Source organism: Alosa alosa, chromosome 14, assembly GCF_017589495.1.
Source record: "Alosa alosa isolate M-15738 ecotype Scorff River chromosome 14, AALO_Geno_1.1, whole genome shotgun sequence".
In the NCBI taxonomy this organism is placed as follows: domain Eukaryota; kingdom Metazoa; phylum Chordata; class Actinopteri; order Clupeiformes; family Clupeidae; genus Alosa; species Alosa alosa.
Genome location: NC_063202.1, coordinates 4,876,913 through 4,903,108, shown reverse-complemented (window position 1 = coordinate 4,903,108; position 26,196 = coordinate 4,876,913). Strand labels below are relative to the sequence as shown.

General features: G+C 38.1%; 2 protein-coding genes across 2 annotated transcripts; both read right to left on the bottom strand.

The window, feature by feature from the left end:
- Window positions 1-294: 294 nt before the first annotated feature.
- Window positions 295-12,292, bottom strand: LOC125307289. Its single transcript, XM_048263185.1, has 6 exons — window positions 12,199-12,292; window positions 3,500-3,568; window positions 3,257-3,321; window positions 2,728-3,054; window positions 2,314-2,622; window positions 295-692 (listed from the first exon to the last, which is right to left on the bottom strand). The coding sequence occupies exons 3-6, from the start codon at window positions 3,297-3,299 to the stop codon at window positions 313-315; spliced, it is 1,059 nt and encodes a 352-aa protein (XP_048119142.1). The 5' UTR covers window positions 3,300-3,321; window positions 3,500-3,568; window positions 12,199-12,292; the 3' UTR covers window positions 295-312.
- Window positions 12,293-21,955: 9,663 nt separating this feature from the next.
- LOC125307406 lies at window positions 21,956-25,294 on the bottom strand. The gene is made up of 4 exons (XM_048263371.1): window positions 25,184-25,294; window positions 23,293-23,637; window positions 23,143-23,181; window positions 21,956-22,379 (listed from the first exon to the last, which is right to left on the bottom strand). Exons 1-4 carry the CDS (start codon window positions 25,209-25,211, stop codon window positions 22,219-22,221), a joined length of 573 nt encoding a protein of 190 aa, XP_048119328.1. The 5' UTR covers window positions 25,212-25,294; the 3' UTR covers window positions 21,956-22,218.
- Between the last annotated feature and the right edge of the window lie 902 nt (window positions 25,295-26,196).

The window sequence follows — 26,196 nt, the reverse complement described above, 5'->3', positions numbered from 1 at the left end:
GATGGGAGTGCCTCGGGCATCGGCCTAGCCATGCAAATAAATCACTGTTTTACACCATTTGTGAGGCTCAAAGTAGCTCCATACTTCATTGATAGGCTTCCGAGGGCCTTGACATTTAAAACGAGACATTGAGAACTTTGAAAAAGCACTGGTAGTTTATTTACAAGACGATTTATACAGACAGTACCTTCAGGAAGTTTACCGTTCACCGCCATCTTGAATTTAGTCATGATAAGTCGAGCGGCAAGTACGAATGAACAGGTATGATAAGGGATCAGATTCCAAAAATAATTCTGTGGAAATGCATGGATTTCAGTTGCTTCCATATATATTGCAATAATAGACAAACACTACTGTTGCAATGCATATAAATATGAATATGGGTATCAGAGCATTTTTATACTTTGACTCATCAGGTGTAACATTGTCATCAGGAGATGTCACAATGTATGTACAAAATATTTCTTCTCTTTTTCTATCTTTTACAGTGTATGTCCCTAAATGCTTCCTCATTACAAGAAGCAACTCAAGTGTTTGAGTCTTGTTGATGTATTTCCAGTTCTTGTCATATGCACTAAGTAAGACTGTATTGCTGGAACCATCCTTCTGGAAGTACACATCAACGGGATCGACTGTGTAAAGCGGAAGGGAGAGAGGATCCTTCATAGAAACGTGTACTTCTTTTTTGTGAACTGAAAAAAAAAAAATATGGTACTCATGAAATTCACATAATCACATGATTTGGACTGTTTTCATGTTTAGAATGTCCAGATGATAAAACATTAAAGGAACCATATGTAAGATTGTGGCCAAAACTGGTACTGCAATCACTTTCAAATTACTATAGAGCGGTGTAACCCCTCCCCCTCCACCCTGACTCGAGGTTGCCAACCCGGATGCCAAAACACTACTGACTTTGTGATTAGTAGAAAGGTAGAGGGTGGCGCATCAGGCCAAAACACAACATGACATGACAAAACACAACATCAACATCAGTTGAGGGCTGCAACTTCACTTTTTAAATGGCAATATCCTGACCGGACTAACTGTTGTCAGTGATATTAGTATTTGAAATGAACATGATTTCTTAATGTCTAGTGACATATCAGGGCCATTTTATGATTAATTGAAATACATGTCTTACATATGGTTCCCTTAATTTCACTAAAGTTTTTAGAGGAAAAAGTTCTTTGGAAAGGAAGTACCTACACATTGAATTAATAGGTTTGACTCTGTCAGAATAAACCTATGCCATCTGAAGCTGGGAAATCCCAATATATCTTATCTGATAACATAGTGCCCGAGTTTCCTTTTGTAGTTAGTCTGGTTTATGAAAATGTAAAAAATGTGCATGTTGTCTATGTTTCTAACCAAATGCTCCCTCAGTGTTTGAATAGTAGTGCTGCTGTGTAACATGACACAAAAATAAGATGACATGACAGTAACAAAACCCTACTCTTTAAATGGATAAAGTATAATCTACAGGTAAAGTGGACATCTATTGAGAAATCATTGAGATTTATTTTACAATGTGTCAAATATTTGGACAGGGAGAATAGCAGTGTATATGGGACCCCTTCTGTTTCCAGGAGGAATTCCATGAAGAATAAAGTTTTCATAACTGAGTTATTTAAAGGAACCATATGTAAGAAATGTATTTCAATTAATCATAAAATGGCCCTGATATGTCACTAGACATTAAGAAATCATGTGCATTTCAAATACTTATATCACTGACAACAGTAGTCCGGCCAGGATATTGTCATTTAAAAAGTGAAGTTGCAGCCCTCAACTGATGTTGATGTTGTGTTTTGTCATGTTGTGTTGTGTTTTGGCCTGATGCGCCACCCTCCACCTATCTACTAATCAGGAAGTCAGTGGTGTTTCGGCATCTGGGTTGGCTACCTCGAGTCAGGGGGGAGGGGGAGGGGATACACCGCTCTACAGTAATTTGAAAGTGATTGTAGTACCAGTTTTGGCCACAATCTTACATATGGTTCCTTTAAACAATGTAGCACAAATGTGGGGTTGGTAAGAATTTACCCACAGCTGTGCCGCCTAGTAATCACAACCTATATCCTTACAATCATATTAAATTGTGTCACTCGAGCCAAGTTCTGTAAGAGAGGCTGTGTACAGTCAGAGTGACATGAACCAAACATGTACACTACCAGTCAAAAGTTTGGACACGGCTACTCATTTGTATCAATGAGTGGCTGTGTCCAAACTTTTGACTGGTAGTGTACCTAAACCACATCACATCATATACCAATAAACACCTAAACAACATGATAACCAATTCTGCAGACTTACTATTCAGCTTAAGTACAGTAGTTTCATTTTGTTGACTGCACCGATAGGTCCCGCTGTCAGAAAAATATGCTGTGTGAAAGAAAAGAGATACATTTCCATCTCTTATGCCATTAGGTGATACATCTGCTCTTCCCGGTGCCTTTATTCCACCCTTCTGCATACAATATACACGTTGATTGTCTTTCAACCATTCAAAAGAGATTGGATCCGTGTTTGGCTCTCCATCTCCATTGCATTTTTTTCGTCTTGAATAACAAGGAATCCAGATGGGCTGTCCAACAGTCACTTTAAGCACACCTGGAATGTTGGCTAAAAAAATATGAATGCAATATCAATAGCATATACAGTATTATATCATAAGATGTTGATCAGAAGATGTTGACCATTAGGTTGACCTGTTCATGAAATACATACCTGTAATCTGCAATGACCAAGATTTCTTATGTTGTCTGTTATAATGGCATTCATATTCACCATAATCACTCATCAAAGTGGGTGTAATGGTAAGAGATAAATTCCCCTTTTCAATATTTTGTTTGAACATCTGTACTCTGTTCTCATAGCCACAGCCTGGTGTGACTTTTTTGTCCAAAAACTTAGCCACCATTTGGTCAAGAGTTTTCCATTCTATCTTCTTTGAAGCCACATCCACATTGTCCTCAACATCTATGGCACAATGGAGTGTCACAGGCTTTCCGATTTTCACTTTCACAACAGAAATGTCAGCAGCAGACACAACACCTGGGAAATAACAACAATGAGATGCTTCCTTTTTAATTTCAACTGTCATCTACTGGATTTGGATTTATACACTAAATATTGGGTATACATGCGATTTCTGAACTCATACTTTTGAAATGTTAAGGTTGTTCTTCATTTTTACATCTGTTTAATAATATGTATATTTGCTTCAATGAAAATACTTGCAAAATTTTGCACAGACCTAAATAAAGGATCCATCTGCAGCACACTGACATCAACTCCATGAGCAGCTAATGGTGGTCATGTCTGTAAAACATCGTCACACTGTATGAACATCACTTCTTAGATATTTAATATATTTCTAACGTAAATTATGTTTCTAATATATGTGAATGATATATAAAAGCGATTTACAACCACACCTAGAGGTTATTCTAATTAGGTACCTCACAGTACTTAGGATAAGGAGGATAATGATGCTTACATATTAAGTTAATGATACGTTGAGAAATCCCACTGGTAGTCCGACTGATTGGAAAACATAACAAAACTCCTGAAGACAATAAATATGTTTAATGGACATTCAGCGCACAAGTTTCAAAAGTAAAACTCATGATATATTGATGACATATTAACTGTATACAATATAGTGGAAACCCCAAGACAGTGCATACTATAACAGGACAAATGCCTGTATACATGGATTTCTATGCAACGTCACGAAAACATGCGTGCGCAACCAAGAGGCAGAAAGCACCATAGAACAGCAGAGCAATGCAAAAGAGCAAAAGAATAAAATGAGTTTTTGTGCTGACAACTGCACCAATTCGAAATCACGATGGTTAGAGAATGTTAAATATGTTCAATATCCCTAACGGAATGCATGTCTTCACCAAAAATGACAAAATACGATGTTATATTAATAATGCAAATGAACGGCAAACTTTGAAATATAGTCTGAAATGAGATGTTATTATCATTGAGACAACAGGGGTATACAATAAAATCCGATTGTAGCTTACAGCAGCCGACTATTTAGGTTAAGTTTATAACGTTGTGGACGGCCACCAAGCATCTTCTGCCTCACGGCTGCGCGCGCATCTAGTTTTGTTGGTAAACGGGAAACCTGTGTATTCTTACAGACAGGAAGGGCCTAAATCATCTTGTTCCTCCAGCATATAACAAGTTGTCATACACATTTCTTAGGTATATATATATATAATATATATATATATATTAAAGGAGATGGAAGCTTTTGAAATGACTAGACATGCTAGGAGCAATATGTGGGAAGAATATTCTGGAATATTTTTGGTGCAAGACAGTAGCCTGGCTCCGCCCTCCTACTATACTTCTGCACAATAGTCATTTCCCTTTAGTACGTCGTCTGGGTCTGCGGTATTTTCACAAGTTTTCTCCTGCAAAAATCTGCAGGTCCAATCAGCGAACAGAGGGAGTGGCTGAGAACGATGACTTTGAGGTCGTGTGCTAGTTTGAGCCAGGCGGAGGGGTCTTGTTTCGCCCTGAAGGGACTTATTTTCCCATAATGACCGGCGTTCTGTACATTATCCCGCTTATTATACGGCTACTTGCCAAAACGAAAAAATAAACTCCATGATATGTCTCTTTACACTTATTTGTTACCGTTTCGTCGTGGCTTTTGCTAAGAAACAAATAGTTCGCAACACCCGCTGAACTTGAATTAAACATTCTTTAGAACACAGCTGATCAACCGTCTGCTTTCACTTTTGAATGAAGTTCCAATACAAGAAGTGACCGGAATACTTGCGGAGTGATATGATCAGCAGCACAAAACCCGTTGCCATCGACAGCGGTAATTATATGTTTGCAGCGGTAATTATATGTTTGCAGCGGTAATTACATGAATTTATTTGACCGTAGAACGTAGAAACGTAGAATGGGAACTCCCATTCAAGTCCATGGAGCAATGGAGCGTTCTACTAGCATTGTGAAGGGCCGTAGAATAAATTATTTTATGTGGACTTCTTGATGATAGCCACTGCACTATTATTGTCTTACACAACTAGTGGAGGTAAGGGTTAGGTATGTAAATCAAATCCGGTGAGAATTTAAATACCCTCGCAACATTTACAAGTAAGGAGGAAAAGCAGTAGGCCTACAGGGCAGTTCCAACCTTATGGATGTGACGGTTGGACTCAGATTGGTAAACAAAATGCCTTATAGCAGGGGCAAAATTAGTAACAGTGAATTAATTTGCATAACTTTTAATGTAACCTCTGTCCTCTGAATACTGACAACTCCTCAAATTTTATATAATCATTAACATCCTAATACAAGGCATTTTATCAGCGTTATGAATGTGATATGAAATAGACACACTTTTATGAGATTACAGGTTTTCTACAAATTGTGAATTTTGAAGGAAACTGCCGAACTGTGAAATGTAGCATGAAGGAGACTTGAATGAACATAAAAAGTCTGTTTTTGAAACTATGAGTCATTTTCGTAATGCATTATGTTGGAAAAACTGCCGTTATGGATGTAACATGTCTGAACCAGTCCTCCACAAACTACATAAAACACATACTTAAGTAGTGAATTTTGATATGAAACAATTGAAATAGTTACTATGAAATAGTTACTGAAATGCCAGGGAACATGACATTTGTTGGCCACTCCTCCACTGCGCTAGGCTAAATAACTAGCTCTACCTGAACTGTTGCACCCAAGATGATAAAATGCTTATGGTATATTAGTCTCAAGAGCCCGCATCAACCTAGCCCATACCCACTCATTTGTGATTTGGACACATACAGTACATGCACGGGCTCGCCCACACACACAGACATACAAGCACATACACACTATACGCACAAACATAAACACACACACACACATTTTTATACACAAAAGCAAACTCACACGTGCACACACTCATTTACATGACAATGAGTTGCAGGAGATGGAGACAAATTGACAAGCGTGATTTATTTTTGTGGAGAGAATGTGCAAGACTGAGCAGCAATCATATTTTCTACCGCTTTGCGGTACATCTAGTTTACTGCTGGCGTTACTCATGTTACTCTGTGGGTATTAGCACTTAAAATGCTGGCATATCGTGTTGTAAACCTTTGTCAATGAGCGTCACACTTAAAATTAAACTGTGTTAAACAGATGTGAACAGCAGGCTGAACATATCTGCAACAGAAGGAGGTTGCTACGTTAACTCCAGCTGCAAAGTCAGCCATCCTCACCAGCTAACACGATAATCCAGTTACTGACAACAACAGTATGATAATTACGGGAAGATAATCGCTCAGATTTTCGTTATTAGACCACTCGAAAATGGGCTATGCCAATCACTGGAGGTATTTTAATATTATGTTTTGTTTTGCTTATGTTGAGGCCTTCCTGTGGTTTTGATCAGCCTAATAATCTCTGAAACATCAATTGTAATTACTAAGGTGAAATGTGTTTCCACCAGATCAGACGTTTACCAGCTTTGAGGTAAAATAAAGTCTCCAGTCTTGTAAATTCACATTATGTGACATAACAGTGGTCCCCAGACTTTTTCTTTTGAGGGCCAGCTCACTATGCGTGGCTCTAAGAGAGGGCCAGAGACTCAGGAGTATATCAGTAACCATAAATAGCTTAGTGCTGTGAACAACAGCAGTCTACCTTAGTTGAATATTCCATTACATTTAATAGGCTATTGCAATTTAATACCATTGTTAGCTGTGTTTATATTGCCATCATGCCATATCAGTGTAAAATGTAGCTCAAATTAAATAATACTAATAAAAATACTTTTGCATTCCCAAAAGTATATTTTATTAAAAATGTGTGAACTCTGAACTCTGTGTCTTTGCATACACAGCTCAAGTTGTGAATATCCTACAAATAATTTGAAGTTCTCAAACTATGAGAATTTTATGAAGTGCTGAAAAGTCTGAAATGACCACCATTCTAACTTTCACTCACCTTATGCAACTTTGTGAACTCTTCGTATAAACATTTGAACGAGTGAATAAAAAATAGAAATAATTATCCCAGAAAGTCCCAGAAATATGACTTGAATAGAAGTTAGTTAGTTATTAGCAATTAATTGATAAACTTTTAGAATACTTTGAGCACTGATGCAGTCAGCATAGGCCTCTTACATTGTTTGCAGGTAGTCCTGTACATTTCATTCCATTTTCGCGAAACATCGTCAGCGGGGCACAATTTGTTAATCATACTTTACATTGTTATAAATTAGCTTTGCACAGACACTTTGGACATTGTTGCATCAACACTGTATGTGTAGCATAAACGTTTCCTATAAAACGTTATGGATGGGACATGGACATGGAACTTGCTGACTTAAAAACAAAAGCATTACAAATGTAAGGAGCTGTGCTCTTAAGGCAAACTGAGCATACATTGCTCTACCATTCCCTTGTCAATCTTAAATTTGTCAAATGATAACAATTTGTTGGAACCTTGAGTCCATTTATCCCCTTTTTAAATATGTATAATATTGCCATGTGAAAACTGTTGTTTCTGTATGGTTGCACACCATATTTATGATGTAAAAAGAGTGTAATTCTCCATGAAATTCAATCAGATCAGTTACAAACAATAAAATATAGACCTAAATGAACATTTTAACAATAGTTATATTTGTGTGTGCATAACTTTTTTTTCCATGGTAAGGATGACCTTTGCATGGAATCAAGGGTGTAGGTTTGGTCTCAGCTTTGGTGGGGACACATCCCCAACTCCTGTTGTCACGATACCAACATTATTGTTTTAATACCAATAGTAAGTGAAGAATCTCGATTTTGATACTTTTGCGATTTTTTTAACATTTGATTTGGTTTGTGTGATTTGTGAGATCATTCACATCAGTGGCAATCATAGAATTTGACTGACCCTCTCCAACGCGCACACACACACACACATAGAAAGTGATGGTTGTCATAGGTTTCTATTTCATATTTTGGAATTCATATAAACTTTATATTGTTAATTATTTATAGTATTTTATGATCTGCATAATTACTAATAACATATTTAGTCATTTGAATACATCACATTGATATTTAAATTATTAGGCTACACTCTTTAATATCATCATTTGTGGTATGTAGGCTAAATCTAATTGAGTGCCTGTCACTTTAAGTAGAATGTGAACGCAATTAGCTTTCAGTCTCACGGTTTTAGGCTAGTGAAAAATAGTTTTCGCAAGGATATGTGGATTCAATTCATGATGTTTGCTATGTCATTAGATAAAATAAATGTTCAAAAAACTAACAAGTCAAAGAAAATCTTTCTGGGATGAGATCATAGAAGAGATATCTTGAATTTCCCCTTGGGGATCAATAAAGTATCTATCTATATCTGGTGTCTCGCAATGTTCATTTCTATGAGTATGGAAATGCACCATAGTTTATCTTTTATTTCTTTGTATTGTGCAGGCTACATTCACTATAGGCTACATTAGCCTACATAAACAGAATATACACCAATCCGCCGCGAACTTTATGGGCGCTGCCATCTTGCCTGCCTCCATTACTGCGTGCCTGCAGAGTGTGACGGTGTGACACTTGCCGGTGCCTTCTAATGGCTTTTCAATGAAAGCATCCTGTCAGAGAATATCAAATAGGAGATCCTGCTCATGAAATGTCAGGTGAAAGGGAACACTGGGTAGATGTCAGGCAGTGGCCAAAACTTACCAATGAAGGTAATTTATTGACAACATAATGTATTAAGACGTGTATTAATTAATGACAACAATAAGCCGAATGCTATCATTAGTAGCTGTGTTGCTAATATCACAAGCTTCAGAAGTTGCAAATAACTATTATACGACCACTTGTAGCAGTTAAATACATGTTCTTACAGGTATTCAGGATTATTTTATTAATCGTATGTATTTCATCCACTTTTAGCACATCTTGGTCCTCCCTTTCGACAAGGAACTGTGTGTAATCCGTAAGCCTGTAAACATGGGCACTCAATGTGCAACAAAGGTTTGTGAATTTCACAAGCGGTTTAATTCTAGGTCTGTATATTCTTACTGTTGTTAAAACAGCCGACCACACAACACGCTTTTCCTGGCATCACTGGACAGCATACGTACTAAATAAAAATTAAGAAATAAAAGAAGATTTCGCATCTACAGCTAACGTCTGCTACAGCCGCCTACAGGACCAACACATTGCTTCGCTACTTCCTTAGCAGCAAGGCAACGCGCAGTAATGGGGCTGCTTTACTTCCGTGTTTAGCGGTTTGTGTATCAAAGGGGGCAGGCAGAATTCGGAGAAGTAGAAGAATCGGCGTAGGCTGGAGGGACCACCTCTCTGCTAACTCCCATAGAAGTCCATTCATTCTAGGATTTTTTTGAAATACCATAACTTCATATAACATATATCCTGTGTCGATATTGTAGCTTCTGTGTAATCTACATAAACACTACAAAGGCAAAACAGACTCCATTACCTCGTCCATAACATTGGTTACCCGTAAGAAGAATGGTTAGCTTGTTGGGTTGGAGGGAAGCTAGCTTTGGCGTAATCTCTCTTCGGCGCCCGTGGGAGATAACCGTATTGTTTGGATAAAGCTCAGTCCACCTTACTGTCTATGGCGGTAACTCATAAACATACTGCGACCGTATGTTAAGGTAAAGCATTACACAGAGGCAACCTAATAATAATAAAAAAAGTAAACCTAATTTTTTTTTTTAAAAAGCGGCACTAATCATTTCAGAGGGTTTTCAATGGATTGACCGTGGGTCAGGAAAAGTGGAAGAAGATTAGCTTCAAGGCTAGGCCTATAACTTTTTTGGTTTTGTTTTAGCATGACTGTTTTTGAAGATGATCATGTATGGTAGCTTCAACATTAACCGCGACTTGGTGAGAATTATAATAATACATAAATAAATGTTTAACTTAGATGACTTTGGCGAAGGAAGTGTGAAAAGAATTTCTGTGTATCTATCATATGAGTTACAAGATTCAGTTCGATGGCTAGCGTCCACGAAGTTAAGTGTGAGTCTCATAATACTGGGGGACCAACTGAAAAATCGTTCTATTTGACTCAGTGCCCCCCCATTGAAAACGACGGAGTCTGTTGGTCCATTTCTTTTACTGTCTATGTTGTGTATTCACCCCTTGCAGACACGTGACGGCTCCATGCTAGACGGCAAAAAGATGGGAGACGGATGGCAAATTACATTATGTCATAAAGATTATGATGAACTGAACACCATTACTATAACATCTTTGTAGTTCAATGTATTGCTGTTTGGGGTCTGATAGTCAAAGAAGATGCCAGTGGTGTTGTTAGATGAAATGGGTCATGATCGCCAAATGTAAAGTTATTAAAACTGGTGGTAACAGCAAGGGGAGATAGCGTTACATTAGGCTACTGTAATTAACATTATGGTAAATGAACACCCATAAGTATTTCTGGACTAAAATATTGCAAAGCGATTTGGTTACTTTATTTGTCTTGCTTTTATCAGTTGTAACATAGTCAAAACGTTAAGAATCTCATATCAGAACATGAAATAATAACTAGCTGCCACACTTAGAAAGCTAGCTATTCTAGCTAACGTTTATCGTAGCTCATAGTGCTAGGGCTAATGTAACTTCGTCAGTTTGTGCGTTGCCCAGCGAATAAACTTTACTTCTTACATGTCTTAAGTTAAAGAATTGAAAAGAAATAGGAAATTTAAAAAAAAAACTTGAGCGGTAACATTCAGATCTTTGCCTAAGTGCTATCTGCCGTCCTGTTCATAGTCTATGGTTGCTATAGCAGCAGCTGCTGCTGCTTCATACACTGAGGAGATAAGCATGCAATTGTGGTTGAAATATTCCCGAAACACAAAGAAAACAAACCAAAATATATCTATGCAAGAACATGGGATGTTGTTGTATTCCAAACAATAAGCCAACAGTCGTGGAAGGGCATTACTACGGTTAAATCTCACTATAATCTCCTAGCTGTGCGATATGTCCCATTACAACCCATTGATTTGATTCGTGTTCTTGCCGTCCACTAGGCTATTTTGCTGTGGCGCGAACAAAACGTGACGTCACTTGCAATGGGTGAATACTGCGTGTCTTTATATTTAGAATTTCAAACATTCGTTCTCTATGTTGTGATTTATTTATAAAAAATCTTATGAAAACATCCTCACTTCCATCCAGCACCATTCAAAATGTGCTGAAAACCTTTGCACAGTGCTGTACACTCTGGTGTGTGTGTGTATAAGGTTGCTTTTCATATAAAAACAAGCCTGAAATATGTAGACCAATTAAAAAGAAACACACGCACACCAACTAACAAACATCCCTTCACTTTCCTCCTATTTTGTTTCACTTTATTTTTCCAAACTGTGAGCAACAGGAAAATGTCTTGGATCCATTGTTTATTGCGACTGCAACATTGGTAGCCCAATTATCAGTCAGTGATGGTGAGTTCTATTCTGTGCTATAGCCTAATCGACTGTCCGTGCGGCACCCTTATTCAACATGACTCCTAACTTTGGTTGAACGATTACAGAAGCTAGGTTTAGCTGTGACAATATCCTGGGTAATATCCTAAGAGCTAATGCTATTTTACACAGTATAGCATTAGCATAGGCATAGCTCGCTTGACTGCCAGTGCAAAGTAGCCTGTACCCAGGACTTTTCTAAAACTTCTCTCTATCACCTAAAGCATAAAATGACATATTTAGCAGTCAAAATCCCAAATATATCCCGGGGGGGAGAAATCGTCAGACATCCATTATTTTTGTTATTCAGCACCCCTGGTCAAAAAAAGGTTCCCACGCGCCTGTTGTGCATACACTCTCCTTGCGTGTAGCGTGTCAGATCTTCTTTTACTGTCTATGGTCAGATCTCGGTTTTTCATTCAATGAAATTACGTTTCTTGTACTCCATTCCATGCTAGCTGTCGGAATGATTAGCAACACAAATGAGTTCGCTAAAATATTGGTGGAGACAATTTTGTCATCTTAAAATTTTGATTAGGACTAGTCCTTAGCGTCCCACCCTAAATCTATGCCCATGCATGGAATTGCCCTACAACACAAACAAATTGTATAGCCTATATGTTACAGGAAGAGAGTTATTAAACCAACCCCGCTTCGCTTTGTATTTAAAGCTTATAGCAACAGAAATTTCATCCATTCTTGCTTGTCGTGAAACTTACCTAAGATGTTTCAAGTTTCGATGATGTCATGAAAAAGCCTTATTCGCTCATATCAGCCTTAATATTCTGTTCTGTTCTTTTTACAGCTTTTGAATGTGTTAACTTGTTCGTGTGGGTATCTACACTTTCTCTTAAAGTTAGGCTACACCCCTTCATGTTGATACACGCCTCTCAACTCCACTTTAGTTGTCCAGCAGCAACATCTGCTGGGCTACATAGGCTACCACATTTGTCCCATAAATGATTGTCAACATTAATTTGATTTTCTTCTAATAACATCAATCCCTTCTTTTGCCATCCATTGCAATGTATCTTCTCTTTGGTTCGAAAGCTTGCAAATTTGACAATGATGGATCTTGGCTGTGCATGTGGCGGTGGCTTAGGTCCAAGAGAGCGATGGGCTCTCTCATTTTTGTAGAGTTGTTGTATCAGCAATGTCGAGATTATCCCCCAGCAGTTGTTCTACAAACTCATCCACCGATGCACTGTCCTTTTCGGCCCCTTCTGGAATCCCATATAAGCGGATGTTTTCTCGTCGTAAGCAGCTCCTGCTCAGTTAATTTGGCTTCCATTTGAGCATGGAGTTTTAGCATTTCTGATAGAACACCCTCTACATTTTGTAATCTTTCTTCTGTCTTTTAGATTTGGTCTTCGGCCTCCTTCAGTCTAATGTTGTTTTTTTTGTTATTTATCCTTTGATTTCCTCTAGTTGAGATTTGTTGTCCTGTCGAAAATGTCTTAATTCTTGAAGGATCAAACCTAGATTAACTGTGGGCTCTCTGTCAGGGCTAGCCGCATTAGTATTTTCCACTTTGCGTCCCTGTTTGCCTTGGATTTTTGATTTCTTTGCCGTCTTTTTTACCCCTAGCTGACATCCTTGCCACTCAATATTTTGGCATGGATAATGTTCAAATACTCGGCAGCTGTTCCTCTATGCTGCCATCATGTCCGTGTGTCGGCTGAAATTTGCCTTCTTGTCCCAAAAATTAATTTTACAATACATTTACATGTATTCATTTAGCAGACACTTATCCAAAGAGACTAACAAAATGAGGAAAAACATTCAGGAGACCTGAGGTAACAACTGGAGGACTACTGCACGGTGTGCATATAATATACAAAGAAAGTCAATCACACTTACCAACTTCTCTCCATAGTTCGAATTACAGGGGGTACTGGGGGGTACTATACCCCCCAATGAAGAAATATCATTGGGGGGTATAGTAGAAGACAGAAATATCAGTTTTGGGGGGGTCAGATAATTTTTCTGATATTGTGAAAAAATATCATTACAGTTGGCTACAATACAAGTCAACTCCTATTTTCACTAGGAAAAGTTTAATGTAAAGCGATTTCAGACACCCCTATTATGGACCGTACCATTTTAAACCACCGTGGCGCTAAAAGAGATAGAGAACGACTTCAACTTCTCAAGCAAGTGTCAACGACGTTGAATGACAAAATGCTAGATTCCTCCAGTAGTCTAAATTCGGTTTGCTGCTGACGTGCATGGGTAAATGTAAGTTGCTAGTAGACGTCTAGCTTGTTGAAAATGTGCTATTTTACAACCTTCATGTATTAACGTAGCCTGGGTGTTCCCATGCTGCCTTGCGCGCGATTTGATTCATGCTGCTAAGGCAGCCTGGAGACCATGGAGCAAATTTTCGCCTGAGATAGGGAACCAATCACAGAACAGGTGGGAAAAGCAAGGCGATGATGAGCTATGCACAGGCGCATTTGATAGACATCCGTGGCACCCAATAAGCGGATCTGGGCTTTTTTTTTTAAATACGAGAAAATGAACGTTTGGTTCCCAGACCACGTCTCATTGAGAAGTGGTGGCGCTAGCCAGGCTAGTATTAACGTGTTTTGTTCTTTCATAGCTCATGTCGATTGTCATTTCCAATGAGATGAACTCCAGTCCATGGCCTAGGTGTCCATTGATTCTCATTTTATCTTGAATAAATTATTGTGCCCTTTTGAAATTAGTTTGGCACAGATCCTGTGTTGTTTTTATTATGCACAAAGAGGGTCTGATGTAGCTAAAGCCTACATAACATTAGTGAAACCTGTGGAAACATAAAGAGCCAAGTAGCCTAGGCTAAATAGTACATGCTAGTATTTGAATTTGTTTTTAATTGGTTAGTAGGCCTATTGTTTTTACATTCTGGTTATCGGATTCTTGTAGGTTACCGCTCTGTAGTTATTATGTGGTAGCATGTTTTTTTTCCATAGTAGGCTATATGCTCCTTAATCACATTAAAGATTGCTTAGGTTTCACATATCTCTAGGCAATTGTGTTGATTTGACACTGACTACCATAGACTATAATGGAAAATTGGTTTCTGTTTATACAGTAGGCTAGGCTATATTAGAGGGTTGGATCTTACCTCCAGGTCTTATGAAATCTAAAAATAAACCAAATCAATATGTCATGAAATAAGCAATAGGCTTCTTGTAAAGGTAGTAGCCTACTTTTACTAGTAATTAGAATGGTATTTCAGTGCACTTAACTTCTAACTTTTGAGAGTTGATCAAAACAGTTCTCTTTTGGATATAATAACAATGAGATATTCTGTAGCCAACTGATTATCAGTTTGTCGCATGTTTACACCTTGTATGTGTGTTGCACAACACACGTTGCACTTGGCGATCACGATGGGGATTGATATGGACCATGATGGTCATAGAAGAAGTGAAGGTGCAGTACCCCCCAATTATGGTGGGGTAATTCGCACTCTGCTTCTCTCCATCCCCTACAACAGGGATCCAAACTGTGGTACGCAAGCTTCCACTATGGCAGTGTTTTTCAACCACTGTGCCGGGGCACACTAGTGTGGCGTGAGAGATCATCAGGTGTGCCGCAGAAAATTACCCAAATGTCACTCAATGGTCCAGAAAAGCAACTGTTGCATTAAATAATTTATAACCACATGCTCTCATTGATTGTATGATTGCACTATTTGTGGTATGCAGGCATTGTACAACGGGGCCCCCATATCCAGTATTCACAGAATCATCACATATCTAGTTCATAACAACAATTAAATTGGATATAGTCACCTACAAATGAAACAGAGGGCGCTTGTTTTATTGAGCAGGTCTTGCATATAGCCATAATAAGGCCATATCTGTGTATTATTTGAAGTTTTAGGCTATGGTATGTTTATTTTTTCTTCACACAGGATGTTAGTGTGCCGTGGGACATTTTAAGTGTCAAAAGTGTGCCGTGGCACAAAAAAGGTTGAAAAACACTGACCACTGCACTAGGGGCTACGTGAGATGAAAAGGGCCGTGTCGGAAAGGTGTTAAAACTTTTTTTTTTTTATCTTAAGCCTATGTTCAAGCAAATGGTTCAAGCCAAACATTCACAAATTGTTCAAATATTGCAAAACAACAATGTGTTCTAAAGTCACATTCATTGTCATATTCTTTATCAGGTCAGAAACTTGTGTGCAACACTGAGACAAGTCTGCAAAAATGGACAAAGTATTCGTTTGTAAAACCTAAATGTACATCTGTATTTGCATTGCATGGGTATACATTTGCCATTATGCTGGCATACTACTTTGATATTGTGTGTGTTCATATGTGTATGCATGTGTGTGTGTGTGTGTGTGTGTGTGTGTGTGTGTATAGACTTCAGTGCAGTGTTTCACTAGGACAAGTCTGCAACAACAGACAAAAAATACTTTGATGACTCCAAAATATTTTTCTATATCTGCATTGCACAAATACACTTCTGCCATTTTGCGGTGATCTAAGCATTGCTGTAAGGAGGATTTAGCACTGAATTGATCTCTAGCTGGAAGTGTGACCACTGTGGATGGGGCATTGGCAAGAATGCACAATTGAATCTTCAAGGAATTTATTATTCCAGTATTTGTACTTATGTGTTTGTGTGTGTGGTTTTGTTTATGAGAGTGGATGCCAAATTATGAAGAGTATATAAAATAGATGCATTAAACTACATGAAACTGAACTAAACTAAACTACATTAAACATTTAAACAACATCTTAAGTGCCATCCTCACTCGTACTTTTCTCAAGTTCTGGATTGAAGACCTCTTCTACAGTTTCTGGCCGCTTCGCTATTATTTCGCTGATCTCTGCAGTGAGTGCTATACCATTCCGTACGAATTTGGATTTCTTCTCTGATTTTATTTAGTTCATCTTGAGAACAGAATGATTTTAGTGCGGTCCTAACCTTTCCTGTTATCTCTTTCCAGGAGCCATAAGCTCTCATGAATTCTTTCTTGTGTTTAATGGCTTCCTGTTTGTGCATCTCTAATCCCTTTTCTGTAAATGTTCTTTCCCGTGAACTAGACCTGACTGGTTGTGGGTTATCTGTTTTCATGGGTGGGTCATGTGTGCTAGCTACTTCTTCTCCACTAAGTGACATTTTGTTGAAGTTGTGTTGCTGTTTGGTTATACTGAACTACTGAACCACAGTTCAATTACTGAAATATAGCTCAATAACTCAACAAATACTTAATATCAAACATGCACTGGGCGATTATCATCAACAAAATGTAGGCTAATACGCAAACAGTTCAGCAATGAATGCTAACATACAGATTTACCCGAGAATGAATTTACATTCAACAGATTCAATTAGTTCTTTTTTTTTTAAATGACCTTTCTGTATCTTTAAATTCACCTTTCAAATGTATGATTAAATTGGAGCAGAGCACCAAACATGTACAGTATATTGTTTATAAAGGTGACTAAAGTCCATTACATAAATATCATGTTATGTAAGATAGCATGATGTCGAAATAAAAGTCACATAAAATCAGTCAGATAAAAGTATAAGTATATATCATAATAAAACACTGCTAGTGGTCATCTACAATGGCCACCAGGCCAGCACACCATGTGTCAGCACACCATGTGTGACATTCAACAAGGGGGGCACTGATTGGCCACATTCCACCAATAAAATGCCTACATTACAGTTTTTCTCAGTTGCTTTGGTGCTTTTCTCACATAACATTTGCACAGCAGTTAGTGCATTTCTCAAAACAATTAGTGCAAACTGCAAAACCTAGGATAACCTGCAAAAGCATGTCACTTGCTCAAAATGGATAGTCCATTCCTCAAAAACAATTACTTATGTCAATGAAACTGCCAGTGTCATCAAAATGAGAGGTCTTGACATCGTTTATGAACAAGATAGTCAAATGACTTTGTCATGTTTTCATTATGACAGTTTATGCTCTCAGTGTTTTCCCATGCAAAAAAAGGTCAGAACTAGGTGACACTACATGAAAATGCTCAAGGCAGCACTATACAGTACTTGTACAGCCATTTAAAAACTACATAAAGTTACAAATTGCTGTAGTTAGGGGAGTAAGTGAGTACAAGACACTGACTATGTACGTTTCAGATTTCTAATGTATATGCTCTTTGCAATTCTACAGCATTGTGCAAAATAAAAATACACTACAGTCACTTATTTTAAACAAACATAAGAAACACCCTTTTGGTAGAGCTGTGCATAAATGTGAATACAGTAGGCTAATATACTGTAACAGTACATATTGTAAATGAACATGTAAATCATTCTGGCACATCCAGACGTTGTCTGTCTGGCCATATATTTTCATCTACATCACAACGGATATTAGCCTGGCCATTTGCCATCCTCTTGGTCACGCTTCGCTTCTACAAGGGTCTGGGATCTCGGCTATTGACGAACGTTTGCAAGCTGGATGCGTGGACTCTGTAGAAGTTTGAAACGATTGGATCTGATTTCACCCAATCGCTAACGTTTGGCCGTGATGTATGTTATGCGCCAGCTCAATCGTGAGCTACACTAAGCTACACTACAACGAGAGGGAGTTAAGTCATTTAGAGACAAATGACCGCGTCGCAGGAAGTGCATCATAACAAAGAGACACCAGACCCTCTTGTAACAGCTGTACTCAGTGATACTGCAGACTCGTAAAAGTAGTTAGAAAATAAGGCAGAAAAACGACAAGTTTCCTCATGCTGCTTCCTTATGTTGGAATGTGCAAAAATGTACAAACAATAAAGAGGATGCCTTCTTGTATGTGATTTCTGCAACAGTGATACTGCAAACGTGTTGATAGCCTATTGTTGATTTATATGCTGTAGCCTAGTGTAAAGCATGTCACACAGTAGCCTAGCCTACAGAAAACACTTAATTGATGTGATGTGATATAATGATAACTTGTATGCCTACAATGGTTTATTAAACATCATAGTCATTTATTTAGTCAGTCATCATGTTCATGTTAATGAATAGGAAGGACACCTAAACGATAGCCATAAACCAAAGTTTCGTGCAATATCTGCCGCGATTCCCTATGCATGAGTCACGAGCTCCTTCCAGCTGACTCTGGCAGATATCGTGGACAGTCAGTCGCGATCGATTATTTAATAAATAAATGTGAATTACAAATAATAATAATAAAAGCTTCTACCTAATGTGACTATTTTTTCCATGAACTGTAAAAGAAAATATGTGTTTTCCCACTGTATTCTCCATAAAGAGTAAAGTAAATGATGTACTTATTTCCGGAATTGACGTCACTTCCTGGACTCGTCTGAGGCTGGTCGTCTGAGGTCTCTCAATGACTTAACCCTTAACAGATTGTAACACTGATGAGAAGTTAGGTGACGGGGAGGCTGATATATTGTTCCAAAATTCCGGTAATTTATTTCCTATAGATGTACAGGCTAGTACACAGGCAACAAATTAAACAAATTAAATGTTATACTTTTTGAGAAGTAGGGGATTAAAAATGTAAAAAAAAACGTATTTTTCTCTGTATGACATCACAATGGGGGCTCATTTAGAAGAGTCTTAAAGTAATCAGGTGCGGGTTCACCTGCATACAATCAGGTTGACTAAGTTCATAACTTGATTAAGCGATAACCAAGGATTCAGCATGCAGGTAAGTTATATTACGTTAGCTAGACTTTGGGAATGTTTCTAGGTTCGCGGTTGTGTGCAGTGGCGGCGGTAGTGCTAAGCCTTCACACTCAAATTGTCAGCTGCCTTTCCTAGCGATAGCTGGCCTGACGAGGGAAAACCTTCTATGGCAAACAGTCACTGGCTGAAACTTAGCCTTCGTTTTGAACTACGTTTATATGAGTGGTAGGTTGTGGCGTAAAATTACTTGATTGTAGGCTTAGCTGTTAGTTTGTTGTTCAGTTGAACATATTTATCTAACAATTGTCTCTTTTTTTCCCCCTTCTTAACTTGCTTAACTGATAACAAGTTGTAAATGGTTATTTATGGAAGCTTGTGTAGCCTAAATCAGACATACCTACTGTAGGCCTAGCCAAATTTATCCTGGCTGTAGAGATATGAATTTCTCAATATTTTGCCAGATTAGGCTAATAGTGGTTTACTGAGGTTTAATACCATTGAAATCCCGTTGATCTGTAGTTAGAATTTCAACGTTGCTTCAATATTAATAAAGGGTGCAAAAGTGATGTAGAATCAATGTTGCAGTGTGACGTTGATTTAATGATTTTAACGTTGACAAAGTAGCCTAATGTTGATTTAACATAGATTCAATGACTAATTGTTATCTGGGTGCAGAATGAGCAGTCATCAGCACCAACTGAAAGCCCCGTTTTGCAGGTAGCCTATTTCATTGCATACAATAAGGCTTTCTCTGAACTACATTTTCCAAAGGCCAGCTTTTGTGCTTGTGCTACAACTTCAGAACGGCTTGACGTAGGCTACATGCTTCAAATTTGGTGTGAACATTTGTATGGACTCAATGATGAAGTCAAATGTCAAGGTCAAACCCACCTTGAGTGTGATATCTCAAGAACGCCAGACACACAAGGTGTTTTGGTAAGAGGGTTTGTATGAACTCAAAGATTAAGCGATTCAATGTTTTTTTTTTTTCAGGAATCTCCCCACCAACATTACAGTAAGCCAGCAGCTTTCCATCCACTATTGTAATTCCTCTGGCATTACATTTCTAGTTGCATTGTTTGCAATCACCATTGCACAAATGGCTTCCTCTTGCTGTGGGGTTGTCCACCTCTGTGAGGCTGCCTTCCAAACCTGTGTGGTGCAGAGACATATTGCAGCAATGGACAGTAAACATGAGATACAGTATTACAGCATGAGATGTTGGATTACTGTTCAATACTATACATACTGCACCTATTCTCCCTACGAAACGTTTGGATGATTGAACTCACAGTGGTGTTCAGTGGTTCTTCCAACATTTGGTTGCACCCTCCGACCAGCCTCAGCCATTGTGAGGCCGTGATTGACAACATAGTCCACAAGAGTAGCCCTTTCATTAGGAATATGCCTATGTATTTGGTCTCTTCTCCCTTTTCCCCTGTTTTGTCCCCTTCCCCCCCGCATCCACACCCCTCTTCCATGATGCTGATCTTCCATTTCTGTGTCACAGAATTGTAGGAATGGTACACACCATGTCCTTCTCGTGAGTCCTTGTGAGTGAAAGCTGAAGTTCACCTGAGAGGAATTGTTCAATTTAGGAGATATTTCCAGGAAAAAAATAAAAAAGATATGTATAAATATTGCTTGACAGAATTTGACAACTAGTTCAACAATTTTGTATGTAATGACTCAAGCAATAAAATGAAGACTATTAGTTTTATTGGGAACGACTATTCAGCATCCATAAGTATAGTTCATTTTGACTGACATGACATAAGCAAATGATATAAAACAGCAGAGAATTGTATGAAAGCAACTGATACATGTCCAAAAGCATTTGCAATTTGTTCAGAGGAAGGAGAAATTGCTACTATGATGTGCACAAATGACTGAATGTTGTGGAGGTTGAACTAATAGTTATGAGAATTTTCATTCTGATCTGAGAAAAGCACCAAAGTCCTTCATCACACTGTGCTTACAGTTTTTCTCGATCGTTTTGATACCTGTGTCAACTCTGACATCACATTCTCAAAACAGTTAACACCTGTGTCTGATCAAAAGCACTCTGGACAAAATGGCACATTTTGCTTGCAAAAGGCTGTTACTCTCTCAAAACACTTAAAACATGCAGCAAAAGCAAATCTTGCCTTCAAACACTACAACTTGTTGCCAATTCAAAAACACTCTTTAATCAATCATTACACACTGGGCAACAAAATGCAAAAACTAGTTCTCAAAATGAGCATTTTTGCTATGTCTGTTTCATTACTTTCTCATTTTTCTGGTATCAGAAAAAAACTCTGAAAAGACAAAATGTACTGAATAAAAAAACAAATTATTCATTCCTCCCAAGATGTAACTGTCATTGACATGTAAGACATACAGCAAACACCAAGATACTGTAAATTTCATTGAACTACAACTTTCATTGAAATAGACATACAGTAAAGACCTTTTGTACTGTTTTCTCCACCAAATAGGCAATACAGTACTTTGTCTAAATGTGCATTAGATCCATACTTGCAAATAGCAACACAGAACAGACACCTCTTATGTAGAATGAATGATTGCTGATTGAAGAATTGTGCAAAGGAGTTTCACACAGGTGTATCAGAAATTCAGACTTATGCAAGGAATCTATACCACCTGTGAAAAGATGTTTTCCTTTTGTTTAGCATGGGAAAACCAATAGAGTTTGGGGCTTTTGAATGACATCTGTGTTAATTGTTTTGCAAAAGGGTGTGAGAAATGTGTGAACCCAATGAAAATGTGTGAACACGTTCGCAAGAGATGACTTCTGCTGTGCAAAGAAAGTAGTCATGAAGACCACGTGGGTTCTAGTTTACTTAAGCAGGTAAAAGTAATCGAGAAAAACTGTAATATGTTCCTGTGTTTCAGTGTCCTGGGAATGGCTGACAAAAAAATCAGTGGAGAAACAAAACTGAAAAAATATGAAACCCTTTACAAAATCAATATCATTAATGTTTGAAAGTTTGAAAGACATTTTAAAATTGGCATCATTGAATGATTCAAAAAATGATATTTAAACAATGTTGAATAATTAACCCTGTAGAAAAAACATGTAGGCTACTGTATGTAGGGCTATGTATATCTGTCTGTTATCCAGAATGTGAGTATTTTTTTATCTGCGTCTGATGGGTCTTTCTTTTTTTGATGTTGACAGTCAGTATAGCTGATACAAATATCAGGAGCCCAATGCCCCGTAGACCAGCAAAAAGCCAGTAGAGGTTGAAATGATGGTCTTCATTCTGAAATGGGGCTTCAGAAAGAGAATGATTTGAGTAAGAATGGGCAGAACAAAATGTGACTTCATCACTCACCATGGCTGATATAACATATTCTATTGAAACTCTACAGAAATGCATTGTAGCGCCATGCAGATAAGATAATGATAAATAAAAGATTATTTAAAACTAAAAATAAGTCATTTCTGTCAGGTCCATTAAGTCAAGAACAACACAGGCAATACATTCTTTAGGAAATTTTATTGAATATAGTACAAATTAAATTTGTCGGTATGGCTCTGTTCAGAGGGGTCCCCAGACCTTTGATGAGCACCATGAAAGAGCAGTGAGCCTGGGGACAGCAGCAGCATTAGGGGGGACTCACACAGTTTAACACTGAGCGAGCTAAACTATTCCCCCATATGAACAGAGCAGGCAGCAGCATTAGGGGGGACTCACACAGTTTAACACTGAGCGAGCTAAACTATTCCCCCATATGAACAGAGCAGGCAACTATGACATAAAGCCTATGCCATGTTATACATGACAGGGTGGAGCAGGGGAGGAGGTGGGTTGCATAAATGCGAGCAGCAAGCAGTTAGGAATAACTAAAGCAGCTTTAAATAAGGCGCCCTGTTTGGATGTAGCCATTTAGAAGCGAGGGGAGTGCGAAGGGAGTTGACAGCTGATCAGCTGACGCCCATAGCGGTTAGCAGCGCCTTGACTACTTGGCCTGCCAGAATTGACACTGACGCTCAATTTAACTAATGAGTCACTGAATAACTGTTGTTCCCCTACCTTTTGTAGGAAGAATGTCATCAACTCCTTCTGCTTTGTCTAAAATGAATGAGAAGTTTCATATTCTTAATAACATATTTATAAGAGAGATCATGACAAGATTTGTGGTTCATATTGCAATATTGTGTTTCAAACTGCGATAGTTCTCACCTTGATAGAGTCTGGTGCCTATCCCAAACTTTTGCTTTCCTTTCACTCTACCTATACAGTAATACAGTGCCAAATCTTCCTCGGTCACATTGCTGATTCTCAGGTCGTTGCTTTCACGGCTTTGGTTTGCCACTGCCTTAAAACGATGGTGTATGTGGTCTTTGCTGTAGAGGCTGCCGTCAGATTCATTTGGCCCAGCTACCAGGAGGACCACTGGGATCTCGTCAGATTTGTGTCTTACCCAGGCTGTCTCTCGATGGAAGGAGATGTCACACTGGAGGGTCACACTCTCTCCAAGGTGCACCTTCCACCATTCAATTGATTCACTCAGACTCACAACAAAACCTGAATACAAGACATATGGCATTCTAAAATAGCCTACCTCTGAATGTATTACAATAGAGTATAGAAGTGTAACTGGTCTGTCTAATAAAAACCTAGTTTGGATTACATAAAAAAATTAACATTCTATAATTTTACATACTAAAAAAAGAAAGAAAAGCTGTCTCAACTTATTAATATATGGATTTTCAACACACAGTCTTGCTTTCACCTAACAATAGAAAGTATTAAGTTACTGAAACTTGTAAATCTCGTGACCAAACTTATTAAGCTGATAACACGACTGAACATTCAGGACCTTCCAGACCACGCCTGAGAAGTAACAGAAATTATGGCACAGGATCCTGTACATGTAGCCTGCATCGAACATCAAAGGTACGTGCAAAGTAGTCTAGCCTACTATTTTTGTGTTTGTTTTAAAAGCAACAGCTATCAAACAACGGCACACAGTGCATCAAAATCTTTGTCACGTGACACTACAAATTAAATTAACGCTACAGCTTGCCCTTTTGCTAATTTGAATATTTGAAAAGATGGATTTTACCTAGCTATCTACAGACAGTAGCTATCGTGTCTTCCAAGCTAGCTGCTGCTTGCACGGTAATTAAACCATTTGAAAAGATGACTTTGGTAGCTGGCGTCTTCAATGTTACCTGCAGCCTGCCCTTTGATAATTTGGAGTTAGTAAAGGTCAATTTAGCTGTCTGGTGTCTTCAAACTTCACAGTGACAGCTGCATTCAGCACTTAACATTTTAGCATTGCTAGTTCTAACACTGCACGTGTTTGAGGATCATATTTGGTCGTCCTAGTTACACCTAACATTGTCACTATTTATGAAGGTTTGTGGGCCATTTGACATTCTTAGCTTAACCTGAACATAGGCCTAATAGGTAGGCCAACATTTATTTATTTTTGAAGTTTGAGAAATATTCTGTGTCAATCCCTGCCAACCACGTAGATTTTGTTCATTTTGTTGTTTGTCTTGAGGTAAATTTTCTAACATTGTGCCTTTCTTTTATACAGATAAATGACGAATTCAGACGGATCTCTACATTCATTCATTGCACAACTGGACCAGTTGCCATTGCTTAAAAAAAATAAACAATGCTTTCAGAAAATTTAAATTGCTGTGTGCTTTCATTCAGACAGAAGTGAAGTAAGTTACTATAACTTAAAAAGATCCATGCAAATTGTTACCTTAATTTTTTTAAGTAATTTCAACTCAAGTTGTTTTTTGAGTAAATATTGTGAGACTTTTATAGTGAGAAGAACTCAATTAGTTTAGCACAATCAACTTGATTTGTCCTCTAAAAGCTTAATTAAGTTGAATCAACTTAATTATATTAATTTGATCATATAATATAATTCAGTTGTTCTAACTATATAAGTCTCACAATATTTACTGAAAAATGGCTTGAGTTGAAATTACTTAAAAAGATCCATGCAAATTGTTACCTCAATTTTTTTAAGTTGAGCCAGTGTATTATTTTTTAGAGTGTACAAAGCGAGAGCAGCTGGGTAAAAGTGGAATAAAGCATGTAGGCTTACTCAGACCGAAGATGATGCAGAGAGCCATTTTAGCTGAAGTAGACTCGCTGCTTACACTTCCTTAACAAAACCCAAATGTACTGTACTGGTTGTTATGAAGATCGTTAGTACATGCTTAGCAGGAAAAACCATATTGTGACCACAGGCTGCAAGTTTAAATGTCAGCCACACCTCACTGAGTAAAATACAGGAAGGAGCGTAACATTTTCATTTAGTTTATTGTGTATAAATTGTGTATAAATGTTTTAAAACACCCATCAGCTGAAAAATATCATTTGAAACCTGTGATGTCAGAATACATCTGTCTCATATTGTGCCAATCAAATTGCCTTACTTTACCTAAAGATACATTCCTTTCCTAAGATAACCATTATTTCATGCCTTATCCAGAACAATATAATTGACTGTGAATACAATCATTTCCTTTGCTTTTTCCTTTTTCAGCTAAACATTGTGCATTAAAAGGTTGGAATGATTTTTGAAGATTGCAGGTCAGATTCAGCTGAAATGAAACCAAAACCTTACCAATAACAAATGTGGTGAGCCACATGATGTAGCCTTGGCAGCTGAGTGTCTGCACATAGCTGGTTGGTGCGCATATTTGTGAGGAAATGTGTTGTGGCGAGGGGTGTATGCAGCAGAGTGGCAAGTGTGCAGATTTCTGTATAAAAAACCTTGTGCTGCTGTACAACAAGTAGACCGTAGATAGTGGCCCAGCAAGCCTGGCACTGGAAATATTAATAAAATGCTTCCAATCATTACCACAAATAAGTCAATGAATGGGAAACACTGCTATGACTTTTACATGCAGCTGTGTCAGGCATCCTCTCTTGTATATGAAACGGCATTTGTGAAAAGGTTTGTTGTGGTGAATAAACCACTTCCTTTCCACCATGTCAGTATTGCTCTCTGTAGTCCTGCTCCTTTCCTTACAGCAGCATGACCTGAAATAACGTGAACTAGTCAGAGCAAATGTGATCTGAACTAGTCAGAGCAAATGGAGTGGACTGCAA